Source organism: Phaseolus vulgaris, chromosome 7 (genome assembly GCF_000499845.2).
Source record: "Phaseolus vulgaris cultivar G19833 chromosome 7, P. vulgaris v2.0, whole genome shotgun sequence".
Classification (NCBI taxonomy): Eukaryota; Viridiplantae; Streptophyta; class Magnoliopsida; order Fabales; family Fabaceae; genus Phaseolus; species Phaseolus vulgaris.
Genome location: NC_023753.2, coordinates 29,480,845 through 29,494,319, shown reverse-complemented (window position 1 = coordinate 29,494,319; position 13,475 = coordinate 29,480,845). Strand labels below are relative to the sequence as shown.

The 13,475-nt window shown below is 34.4% G+C and overlaps 1 protein-coding gene across 1 annotated transcript; it reads right to left on the bottom strand.

Annotated features, from left to right (window-relative positions):
- Positions 1-5,265: 5,265 nt before the first annotated feature.
- On the bottom strand, positions 5,266-8,681 carry LOC137829767 (protein LONGIFOLIA 1). The gene is made up of 4 exons (XM_068636669.1): positions 8,287-8,681; positions 7,035-8,207; positions 6,660-6,852; positions 5,266-6,030 (listed from the first exon to the last, which is right to left on the bottom strand). Exons 1-4 carry the CDS (start codon positions 8,428-8,430, stop codon positions 5,459-5,461), a joined length of 2,082 nt encoding a protein of 693 aa, XP_068492770.1. The 5' UTR covers positions 8,431-8,681; the 3' UTR covers positions 5,266-5,458.
- Between the last annotated feature and the right edge of the window lie 4,794 nt (positions 8,682-13,475).

Here is a 13,475-nt window from a genome sequence, read left to right as displayed (position 1 = left end):
TAACAGTAAATCCCTATAGGTACCTGAACAAGTCATCGGATGCAGGAAGAAGAAACCCAGAAAAGAGTATGTTGAGCAGATAATTTAGTCCAGTCTTGTGCATAGTTCAATCACGGCCCACCTTTCCTTTGGGTAAGGTGATCATATATATTTCTTTTAGCACCCCTTACCTTCTTCTTCCTGCACCTCAATATGTGTGAAAACAAATTCAAATTATCCATAAATTAGAAATATTTTAGATGAGACTTATAAAACTTATTTTAGATTATAAAATTTAAAATTTTAAAAAATATTTTAAATTGCACAGTTATAAAATTTATTATAAATTATACCATCCAGAATATATTCAGAATATATTTTTAAATTGTTTAAACTAGAAATATATTATAAATTAAATAATATAAAAATTTAAAACATTTTTTTTAAATTATAGAATCTTAAATTTGTTTTTAAATATAAAATATATTCCTGTGTAAGTGAAAAGATAATTCTAATTTTTCAATTCATAAATATAAAACACAACTTTTCTTATACCATATGATGAAAAATTAATTTGCCCCAATAGAGAATATAAGCAAGAATTAGATGCAGACTGCCTAAACTACTCCAAATTAACATTTTTTTAATACAACGTTTATATTTAATGTTGATATTGTCAAAAGAATCTCTTATTTTAGTTAGACCATAATAGAAAAAATATTTTAAAAACTGTAAAAAGTTTTTACTTTAAAATAATGAATTTGTTTTTGTTATAAATGATGATGATGATGAAATATGTTTCCAAATTTATGTAAAGGTTAAAATATATTAACTTTTTTCTCAATTTTTAAATTTTTTCTAAAATTTAAATACATTTCCAAGTCTTTTGTTACTAACGATGATATGATAGATAGTTTTAATATAAATACAATTAAATGCATAACTAACATTATATTAAAACAATCATTAACGTAATTATTTTATAGTTATTATGGAAAAATTATAAAAAATTATATATTTAATTTTTAGACAGACTAAAATAATAATAAAAATTGAAATTTTAGGGAAACGCAGAATGTATCTTACCCTAATAAGAATATATTATTCAAAACAATGCAAATGTATACTTTATAAGATATTACATTAGTAATTTCATAAAGAATTCAATTGTATGCTTGGTTTTAAATTTTTATAATGATTTTTAAATTCAAAAGGTATAATTTATGACTACATTTAAAAAACAGCTAATAAATTAATTGAAAGTTATAAAAATAAGCGTTTGGATACAATTTCAAAAACATTTCAAGTAATACAATTTTATATTTTAATTTTTTTCGAGCCCTTTTTAATTTTCGTTTTAAAAACAAATAGTTGTTAACAAATAAATACAGTATATAAATGAACTATCGTAAATATTTTTTCTTATTAAAATATTAAGTTTAAATATGAAAAGTAAATAATAAGATCTGACGTTAAATTCTATTTTAAATTGGATTTAAAAAAAAAATATCATATCCAAAGTTATTTTTGACCTTTTTTAATTTTAGAATATCAATTAATATATTTTGAAGAATAATTTGGGGTATGTTTTGAGTCGTTAATTAATTAATTTATTTTTATAAAGGCTAACATGCTTTTCATAGAAATTTAACATTTCAGAAATTATCACTTTAAATTCTAACACTCATTTCCAACAGGTTAAAATATAATAAGAAAGAAAAAAATAAAATAAAAATCTATGAAAAAGACTAGACCAATATTCATAGCCTAACAAATTAAACAGAACTATAGTCATATAAGTGTAATCTATTAAAAGAGGGAGGAAATCAAACAAAATAAATATTAAATTTAAATTTAAAAATAAAAAGAAAAATTTATAAGAACTAAAAACAATTCTCACTACTAAAATATATTTAAACTTTATATTTATATACTTCTTTTCTATTAATTTCAAATCATATTTTTTTTCTGTGGATTGTTCTATTTTTCTTTTAATCAACTCTTACCAGCTTCAACATTTTGCATTCAATAAACCATATTTTTAATATTGTCCAACACAATAAAAATAAAAGAATTGATAAATTCTAAGCACATTGTAAATTTTAGTAAGTTTTAAAAATATTGTTTATTTTTCTCTAAATTTTAACTGCTGAATCAACTAGTTGTTGAAGAAGATAGAATTAAGAAATTCTTGATGTCCAAAATCAAATTGGAAGGAACTTAGTATTAAAAAATGAATGAAATTTATGATGTGATTGAAAGCAATAAAATAAGAAAATGTTTTATTGATGGTAGAAGTACAGGGTGGTAGTTTATGAATTATTGTCCCATACTGAGTCACGTTGTGGGCATCCTCCCAATCTATTATCCTTACCAAAACATTTGCATTAGCACACATGAATGAATATGAATGAATGAGTGAATATTCATTATATATGAAACAGGATCCTAACAATGGATGCCTACAAACTACAAATAACAAAGCAAAGGCCGCGAGTGCTGCCCATTGGGAAGTTCATTTATCATAAGGCCAAGAAGGAGACAAAGCCTGAGGAGACAACAGTAGCCACAACCCATCACAAGCAACCATCCAAGACAAGGAATGGACAGGTTTAATGAGTTCTTTAGCACCAGCATGTGCCTCTGTGACTGCCACTTCACTTCTCTTTCATACAACCCTACGTGGTTAGGTTTGTGCCCTTTTGAGACAACAAACACAACCCCATCTTCCTCTTGCTTAAAGCTTCGTTTTTTCACTGCTAAAGATCAATCAAACTCACAAATGAAAGTCAAGACCAAAAACCATAATCCTTGCATTTGGTGGGGGTTGGCCAATTAAGACCACTGAGATGTGCCACTGGAATATAAAGACCTCTGAATAAGATATGGGCCATGACCCTCATTAAAAACAAAGTGAAAGAAAAGGGTATGACCCACGTTGGATTCAAAAAAGTTTCCAAAGTCTGCTATGCTGTGGTACCATATGCTGCTTAGATACCTCCCCACTTCTCACAACCCCACCAAGACCAAACCTTTGCTGCATAATATTATGAAAAAAATAGTCTATATATGATTTTCTTTGGTGTATATGATCTTCTCACTTTTTCTGTTTCGCGAGGAACTCTCCTCTAAAGATTATAGTGTCTGGGAAATTGCATGTTGAATTGTTTTATGATTTGAAAATATGTGCAGCAATCCTCTCTGAGGGCTTCTGTTGGTAACCTCGTGAAGGTGTTAGAGATGTTTCTTATTCAACCATTTCATGAAAAGAAGTCATGTAAACGATTTTTGCATTATTATGTAATCATAATTTGTTATATATATATATGATAAGTTGGTTAATTATTATGGCAATTATAAATCATATCATATCAGCTATGATTTGTGAGTTGATAGTAACTTTTGGGTAGTGTATAAAAATGAAGGTCTGATAATAATATTATGGACATTTGATGGTCATTGAGAGGGTCTTGCAATGCACATGCTTATTGCGGAAAGGTATAGATTGAAAGTTGTACCTGTTATCTATCTATATATCGCCCTATAATTGAGGAAAGAAAGAGAAAGAGAAAGAGAAAGAGAAAGAGAAAGAAAAGAAATGGAGCGATAGATAGCATAGCAGTATGAGAGTGTGAATTATTGGATCTGCAACATGTCCTTGTTGTCATGCTACATTTGAGATCCAACCAGTTACGTTGGATGAAGCGTTACCATCAAGTAGTTAATGTAACTATCCTGTAACTAATCAAGGAACCAACTGATTAAGCAATTGTGGGCCACTGGGTACTTGCTCCATTAAACTCTTCTCTCGTCGCCTTTTCTTAAACGGGCCCAACATTTTGATTAATTATCACGTAATGGAATTAGAATAGAATGATAGGTGAAAGCAGCAGAGAGAATATAAAAAGCATAAATCATGCAAGATATTAAGTATGCTGATACAAAATTATTGGTTTGTGGATGTTACATTTTCATTGACGAAGATGACAGAGTAGTATAAATACCTAACCTAGCCATGTGAATGATGTATATCTCATCTTATAGGGTGCTTGTGATACACACCATTTATTGGACATTGATGAGTATAGTGCTGGGACACGTTGTTGACTTGGTTATGGAGGACAGGGAGAGTAGACACTATTGAAACTGAGGGACAGAGGATCCCAGAGTCTTGATACCTCTATATACATCCAGGTTTCTCATGGCATTTTCTGAATCCGAAATATGGGCATCAAACCATTTTCATAGCAGTACTCAAACTGGACAAAAACCAACTTAATAGGCGTCTCCATAGGTAGGTTACTTCTGTAATCTCAAAAACGACCCTCATGTCCTTCTAGGCAAAAATCTATTTTTCAATTTTTCGTTATTCTTTGTCAGAATATAAAAACAAATTGGTACTGGTACAACGTTCAAAAACTAGCATTTGACAGCTTATCATATATTACTAGGTTACTAGCATTTTTCTTTTTATAACATTTTTAATATTTTACAGATTGTTTCAATATATTAGATAGTGGGTACTTCATGAATTATCAAAATGTCATCAAACATATGTGCCAAGTTGAGTTTTTAAACAGGAGATAGGATAGGAGGAGCGAGTGAGACGTTTAGCAAAGGGAGAGGCAAATTCTGTGTATGAATGGAATGGAATGGGATGAATTTCATATAATACGATGGACATTTATATGATTTCACTGAGCTTTCAATTTTCCCCCCATTTCTATTATGTATTTATTTATATATGCGAAGACTTGTGAATGTGGTGTAATAACAAAAGTTAATGAATAGAAGTTAACAAATTGTTGCGATATATTAATGTCTCATCCAAAGAGTTGATAGATGAAGCAAAGTTTGTTTGTCAGTAGAGTTGCAAGCGATTTCCAATTTGTAAGAAAAAAAAAACATAACCAAAGGTCCGGTCCAAAGATGCTGCACACGCTAATATTAAATTGCAGCGTGGCGCTGCTGCACTACCGTTTGGACCATGCTTTGTAATTGTAAGACCAAATTAAGGGCAAGAAAGATGTAGTAATTATTAATTAGGTTATCGTAAGAGAACTTCCCCGATAAGCAAGCACACATGCTTACTTAGGTTGAACAATTCATATCCATTGGTATTGTTTTTAGGTGTGTTCCACGGCCGTTGGTAACAAGCGAGCGAATAAACAAAAACTTTTTCTCTCCTGATTCATTATGTTTTATGATGCTTATCCTTCAATGTTCAATAGTTCGCCCGCACAACATACCATATAATAAAAAATAATCCAACCATTCATTCATCTCTAGAGAAGAAAGCCAAGGTCAGATTTGCCTAGATTTCAGATTTAAAATTCCTGATTTCGTCACTGACAGAGTAAAAGTAAAATAAAATAAAAAAAACGAAGCTAGAAAGGGAAAAGAAAATGCAAGCGCGCGAAAAATTTAAACAAAGCGTGCGACTCTTTTACTTTTTTTTTTTTAGGTTTGTGATTGGAATTCAAAAGAGTAGTTTCCTACGAAGCGCGGGTAGCTTGTCGTTGTTACATTGAGGAGAAAACGAAGCGAGTTCTCGAATGGTTTCGCCAACCAGATCTTTAAACACGAGACGTTCAATGTCTAACACCACATCTCCCATCTCCACCGGCCATTCTCCCCACCCACGCATCTCCTCCCCCATGTCTTTCTTCAACACTCCGCATATAAACTTGAACAAGTCCTCCGACTCCGATTCTTCTCTCTCACGGATCCTCCGAAATTCCGACCAGATCTTCTGCCTCTGCTTGCCGCACGACACCGCCTTCCACGGCGGCAACTGTTGGTTCCGCTCCAGGATCTCCTGGAGAGTGTCGAAAATCAACCGCCTCTGCAGCGTCGAAGCCTTTGAGGTATCCTTTCCTTTGAGACATTGTTGCTTCTCCAGTAACAGGAAAATGTCGCTCTCTTCCGGCAAGTAACTGCTGGCTCGAAGAATCTCGGATACGTACACGAAATCGCAATCCTCCGACGCTGCCTCCTCGCTGCTGCACAAAGCCGCACTCCACATATCATCTTCTGACTCCGCCGCTTGATCTGCAATGTAATTACATCACATTTCTTATCATCATTAACTAATAAACACAGGATTGATGTATTTAAAAAAATGAAACAAAAAAAAGTGTGCATAGTATATGTTAGATAAATAGTGGAGTTAAAAAATTGGGAAGATTCTTTGGGACGGTGAGAGAGTTGAAGAGGCGAGGTGAGTCAGTCCATCCCACGTGATCGTACGATTAAAAACAGGCACCGCACCGCACCGCAGTGCAGTTTTGAGGTAAGTGACTGAGCCAACTGAGTGATGCCATGTCAACATCCCTGGGATCAAATGATTGGTCCACATTGGTTGGGATTTTTGGAGAGGGAGAGGACAAAGCATACACTGTTCTCGTACTTGTAGTTGGAAACAAACCAAAGGAAAAACAAAACACTAGCAGCTTAAAAGTAAAAGGCCTAGACAAACTATAGATATTTACTTTCATTAAGTTCCGTTAGGGTCCTTAGACAATAGACATGCTAAATGATGACATGCTCCAACTTTGGATATGCACACACAAATAATACGTCACCACAAAATCTAATTTCATTCGGTAACCAATTGCAGCACAAGCTAAGCAGCAAGTTTAGTAAAGAAACGTCTCCCTCAGTCCCCACTTCCCACTTACCTTTGTAATCAATGCAGCGTTTGGTTATCGGGGATGGTGAACACCAGTCGTCCTTGTCAAACGACGAGTCCAGAACTGATACTGGACTCGGTTGCAACTCGTTGGCTGCTGTTATTTCTGCTATGCTGTTCAACAGCTTATCACACCTATCCAGCAGATCTTTCCCTTCCTTGTACTCTTCCAACCTGTACCTCTGCACCAAATGCAGGACAGTTCAATCCAATTGCCACCAATCCCACAAACACCACCAATTAATTAATTCATTAACTCGTTAAAAAACTTACGTATATACTACACAAATTACTATTACTATTACCCACACCACTAACATAACAGTTACTATTACTACTGGACTGGTTTAGTATAGTATTCTACCTCTGTATCGGGATATGATGAGGTGCTGAAGCTGTTCTCTGAAACTGTGGAAGATTCGTCCTCTGCCCCACCCAAAATTTTCAGCTTACGGTCAACATTTCTTCTCATCCTAGGCGATCCATATGGCACCTGCTGATTGCCTGCATTCCTTCTGGGACTCGCCTTGGGAGAATGAACTGGAGACACAGACACAGACCCCCTTCTCGAATCAATGCCCACTTTCCTCTGCTGTTCCACGTTTAGTTGCTTCCTACGGTTAGGACTCGAGCTTAGTGCTCTGCTGCTTTGACTCATTGAACCCCGTTCATTTTGGTCAATTCTCCGACTCTCGTTCCCAACTCGAGGGCTCCGGCGAGGACTTGACCGGAGGGGAGGAGGAGGAGAATGGTTCCCGGTCCGGTTCACTGATCGGACCGGTTTCATAACGACAATGGGAGATTGGTTGGGTTTGTTGTTGGAATGCAAAAGTCCCTTGAGCTGCAAGGCCTCGAGGATGTGTTTGAGAGTGTGGAGATCCTTGGAAGGCTCATTAATCCCTCGCATCCGCAATCTCCTTTCAATCTCTCCATACACCGAAGCGGTGTGTTTGGGCTCGGGGAAGAAATCCGCAGAGTCGTAGAAACTCTTCTTGGTCCTCTGCCTGGGTGGATCTGCGGCTCTGCCATTGCTCAATCGGGCATCTATGACAGAGTTATTATTCTCGAGGACCACATTGCTGACCTGAACCGCGCTTGGGAAATTGTTTGCGTCCATGAAACGACACTGTGGCAATGGCAGAGGCAGAGGCAGATCTCTGGACACTCTGGACTCCGACGCGGATCTCTGCAGCTTCGCTACGGGCCCTGGCCTGGGCTCTGAATCGGGAAGGGGCTCCAGGCCCATGAGCTTCGCAATGACGCTGGTGGAACGACGCTGCTTGTCTCCATCGTTCTCCGAGGGGATCTCGCGCGCGTGAAGGTGAAGCGTTCCCTTCGCGTCCACCATGGCTCTGCTGTCCAGAGACAGTCTAGGAGCCTCTCGCGAGAACTTCCACGAGGAGCGTGTGCCTTCCTTGAATTCCAGAACGGGGAGCGCAGGAGAACTGGCCCTTGGTTCGGATTGGACGACCTCCCTGACCGGCGACTGCGCGGAACGAGCAGGTGAGGCGGTGACTTTGTCGGGCTCCGGCGAGGCCTGTGAAAGAGAAGAGAAAGACGGTTAGGTTGTGGGTAGCGTGAAAGATGAAGGTATGGTGGGGAGTGAGAGGCGTTACCGGAGGGAGGCGTTTGTGGGAGTAGATGCGTTTTCCGGTGAGTATCTGGTTGCGATCGAAGATCTGAAGAAAACCCGCCATGCACCCCATCTGCTTGTGAATGTGTTTCTCCAGGTTCTGGTCGCGTACTATTCCCGTCGTCATTTTTTTTTTCTTTTACTTGGTTCAGTGTTTTGGCTTGGGTGGGTGTGACTCTGCTATGTCACTCTCTATAGGTGTGGCCTTTGGTTGATTGTGAAACTTGGTCCATGTTTAATTTTTGGCTACCACTCCGACCACTGTCTCTCTACTCTCATCTTCATGAGATGGAATGGCTTTTCATCACACATCCCCTTCCTCCCGCTTTTCTGCTCTATAAAACGGGCTCTCCACAATTAAACGCCAACGAACAGGACATAAGCCTATTTTTGTCCTTTCACTTTATCCAAAATCACTACCGTGTCCTTCGCTCTTTTTTTTTTTTTTTTCATTCGGACATCCTCTTCAACTCTCAAATTATATTATTTTGTCAATAGGTTTGAAATTGAAACAAATCAACATTTAAGGTTTATAATTTACTCATTATTATTTAATTCAAAAATTAGTTATCAAATTATTTAACACGACTAGGTTTATCTATTACACAAACAAAATTCTACCATTCACGTTACTCTTATCTTGGATCATTCATTCATCCGATGTGGTCTAGTATCTCAAAATAAAGATTATGTGCATGTTGTAACAATATTTTCATTTTTTTAAAATCATATTAATATTAGAAAACTTAATGATAATAATAAATCTTCCATCAATGAAATAGGAATTATAGGATAACCTTAAAGAAGGTATGTAAAATAACTTAGTTAGGGATCCTACAGCAGAGAAAAGATCTAAACAGTTTTCATGGAATTTTATGTTTGTCCCTATTGCGAAAAAACAAGTTAATTTAACCAAGTATTTATAAAAAAAATATTTTGACTGTTATGAGTTGATGGTTAATAGTTAAATGTGATTGTATAAATAAGGTAAGCATAAGAGAGAAAAGTGAGGGGATAGAGTTTTTTTTTACAGTTAGATAGTGGAGGCTTTTTACTGTAAGGAAGCGCCTGCACTGCACCATAGCCACCGTGGGCAATGCTCTCTGCCTGCGTGTCAGGTGCCAACTCCCTTGTTTTTTGCGCCTTTCGACCAAAGACTCTCTTTCAATTCCAACTTCATCGCCTCTTTCTCTTCCCTATGCTCCCCAACCACTTCTAACCCATTCAATTCTTCATTGCTCAATCCAACGTCTGTTACGCATCGACCTAATTAACAAAACTCTCATTTCAATTTTATTCCACCAAACTCACCCTGCCATCCCAGTTTCAGTCAAAATCTATAATGACATTGCATCGAACCAACAAAGCTTCAATAATCCCAGAATATCTATACATTATTTTATTCAAATCTCATTAAATATTTCTTTCTAAACCATTTACCAGCAATTAATTTTCGTAACTTGTCTAATAGTGTCTATTAAAGAGTGAAGCTTCTGTTTATGACCAATTGTGAATAATATTTATGTAGGTGTCGATTGAGATCACCAAAATACACGTGTGAACAGGTATGTAGGTTGATCTTATCTACATAGTTAAAACCTTAATTAGTGATAAGGTGATATTCACTTGGTTAAAAAGTACTTTATTAAACTTATCCTATCAAAATCTATAAAAAATTTAAATTGATAAATTTGAAATCTATATTTATACTTCTTGTTTTTTAGTACAAATTAAATGATGAAAGTCTTCTAATATATAGTAAGAATAAAGTTAGATGAATGTTATTTTATATAAAAAAAATGTTGGTTCTCTTCTGAATGCACTAATTTGTACTAGTTTTACCACAACATATGTTGTGAGTTTTATTATTATTATAAGTCTTATGTCAAATTCAGGACAAATTCACTATTTTAAGTGTATTATCTTATTATTGATTTTAAAAGGATTACTTGGTAGAGTTATAATTTACAGTGGAGTTAGACTAATGTTAGAGATGCAGTAGAAATTATTAATTCATACTAAATAGGATATTTGGGTACTAGAAAATCTTGGTTGGATATGTTCTTAGTACAAATGAAATTATTGTCGGTGAGAAAATTAGTTTGTCAATATTAGAGTAGAGTATATAAATAACAAAAAAAAAATATATATATATATATATATATATATATTAGGTGTATAAATAGTTATATACTAGCTGTATAATGTGAGACTTAGAAGGTACATATCACGTTATAACAAAACAAAATTAATCTATTACTAAAAAATTAGAATTAATTTTTTTTCTTCTGTGTAATGGACATTTGCGAAAGCAATAACCAAACAAAAGAATATAGAAAATAATGTCACATAGAATTTTTAACATGGTTGAAATACTCCTCAACTTTAGAAGTAACCTACGGGACTTAGTCCAGAAGATGTTTTCGTTATGAAAGTAGGATTACAATATTTCTTTATTTCACTCATAACACTTAATCTCACCTAAGAATGATGAAATATAAACTCTCTCTAGCATATTGCTAAGATTTCTAATCTCACACTGCAGTTGATATCTATGATCTCATTTACTCTAGGTTGCTCTTCTCCCTTTCTTGTTTTTCTCTTCATCACAAGTTCTCTTTATATGGAGAAGGATTCAGTTTCCCTATAACAGTCTATTAACTTTTTAACTGAAATTGTCTTGGTCAATATGTCATACCAGTTGTCATGAGTAAAAACCAAGCTCTAAAACTACTGTTGGGAAAATCAGAACTAATTTTTCTTTCTTGGTCTAGATACAAAATGAGCACTTGCGAAAACAATAAGCAAACAAAAGAAAATAGAGCAAGATAGAATAATGATATTGAGAATTTTTCACGTGGGAAATCCTCCAAAAGTAAAACCCATGAAACCTAGAATAGAAAATGTCTCCACTATAAAAGTAAGATTACAATATTTGTTTGTCTCACCCTGTAGGATAACACTTAATCTCATCCAAGAATGATGAAATTCAAAGTCTCTCTAACATCTCACTCAGATTTCTAATCACACATTGCAGTTGATATCTATTATCTCATTTACTCTATGTTGCTCTTCTCCTTTTCTCTTCCTCACAAGTTTCCTTTATATAGAGAAGGATCTAGCTCCCCTACAACAACTATTAGTTTCTTAACTGAAATTGTCTTGGTCAACATGTTGGATCAGTTCCATCTTGTATCAAAAACCAAACTCTAATACCACTGTTAGCAAAATCACAATTAATTATCCTTCATTGTTGTAGATACAAGATGGACCTTGTGGAAGCAATAAGCAGATAAAAGAAAATAGAGTAAGATAGAATAATCACATCGATTTTTTTTCACATTGGAAAAGCTCCTCAACTTGAGAAGTAAAATCCATTAAGATTGCAATATTAATTTCTCTCAATCTATGAGGATAACACTTAATCTCACCCAATAAAAATGAAATACAATGTCTTTCTAGCATCTCATTAGGATTTCTAATCTCACACTATGGTGGATATCTATTCTCTCATTTACTCTCTATGTTGCTCTTCTCCCTTGCTTGTTTATCTCTTCCTCACAAGTTTTCTTTATATAGAGAAGGATCCAACTCCCCTACAACAATCTATTAGTTTCTTAACTGAAATTGTCTTGGTCAACATGTCGGACCAGTTCCATCTTGTATCAAAAACCAAGCTCTAATACCAGTGTTAGCAAAATCAAAATTAATTATCCTCTGGTGTAGATACGAGATAGACACTTGTGGAAGCAATAAGCAGATAAAAGAGAATAGAGTAAGATAGAATAATGACATCGAAATTTTTTCACATTGGAAAACCTCCTCAACTTGAGAAGTAAAATCCACTAGGATTACAATATTAGTTTCTCTCACTCTATTAGGATAATACTTAATCTCACCCAATAAGAATGAAATACAATGTCTCTCTAGCATCTCATTAGGATTTCTAATCTCACACTATAGTGGATATCTATTCTCTCATTTACTCTCTATGTTGCTCTTCTCCCTTGTTTGTTTTCTCTTCTTCACAGGTTCACTTTATATAGAGAATGAGATAAAAGTTTCAGGTAAAGAGATAATGGATAATTAATGTTGGTCAGATTTTCAAGATACATTGAAAAGACAATCTTCAGATTTCTTGGTTGAACTTCATATTCTTCTAAGAGAAATAAATCTCAAGACATTGGAATGTCCATCAGTGAATATACTCAATAAATCAATTACCAAGATTCTTTGATCATTATGTCTCATTAATTAAGAATGAATTCTCCACACAATATATTAACCTTAAACTATATTTTGTAAGAAAGAAAATAGTTGGATAACTTGTATAAATAATAAAAGTCTTAACCATTTATAATTTTAATATGATTATAACATTTAGTTGTTATCATTTGGTGATTAAACATATCAGTAGTTATGCGGTATTTTAAATGATTCTTGTTCTGAATATTTGGTCTAAAAGAAGCTATGAAGAACTTATGAAAATGGATTTAATAAAGTTTAATTGTATTTACTCTTTGGGTTCCAAGGCAAAAATGGACATGCCGCAGTCCTGTATGTAGGCCATAAATTAATGTTCTGTTTTAAACCAAACATCATCATGTTATGCTTATGGCAATTGCGCTGTTCAGTACCCACGTTCTCATCTCACCGCTTCTTCTTTCTATATTTTCTTTTTGCTTTCTTAAAATTGTTGCTGCAAATCTCTCTTCCAAACTTCAAGCAAGAAAAACGGTCAATGAAGCGATCACACTTCCAAAGCTGCAGAGGAGCCACTTTGTATGAGCACTCTCACGTTTTAGAAAGTATACACAACTAAATTATTTTATGCTTTTTTAAGCATTTCTTCATCTCCTTCCCTTCTTTTATCTTCTTATCAGAGAATCACTATTAAAGAAGTTTGTGCGATTTCAGAGTTTCTTCTTATTTTGTCAGAAAAAATGGCAGATTAGCATTTTTATGTACTTGAAGTCGTGAACTTCTGAAAGGTATTCTTGGGACTCCTTTAAAACTTTAAGAATAAATTATAGGTTTTGTATTTGAAGTATATATTACTTTTTTGTTGAGTAGCTTTTAAAGGAATGACATTATTTAAGTAGTTCATAAATAATATTGATTAGTCTTGATATTATTATGTTTGTATGAATTTGTGGCTTGGCTCCTTTTAGA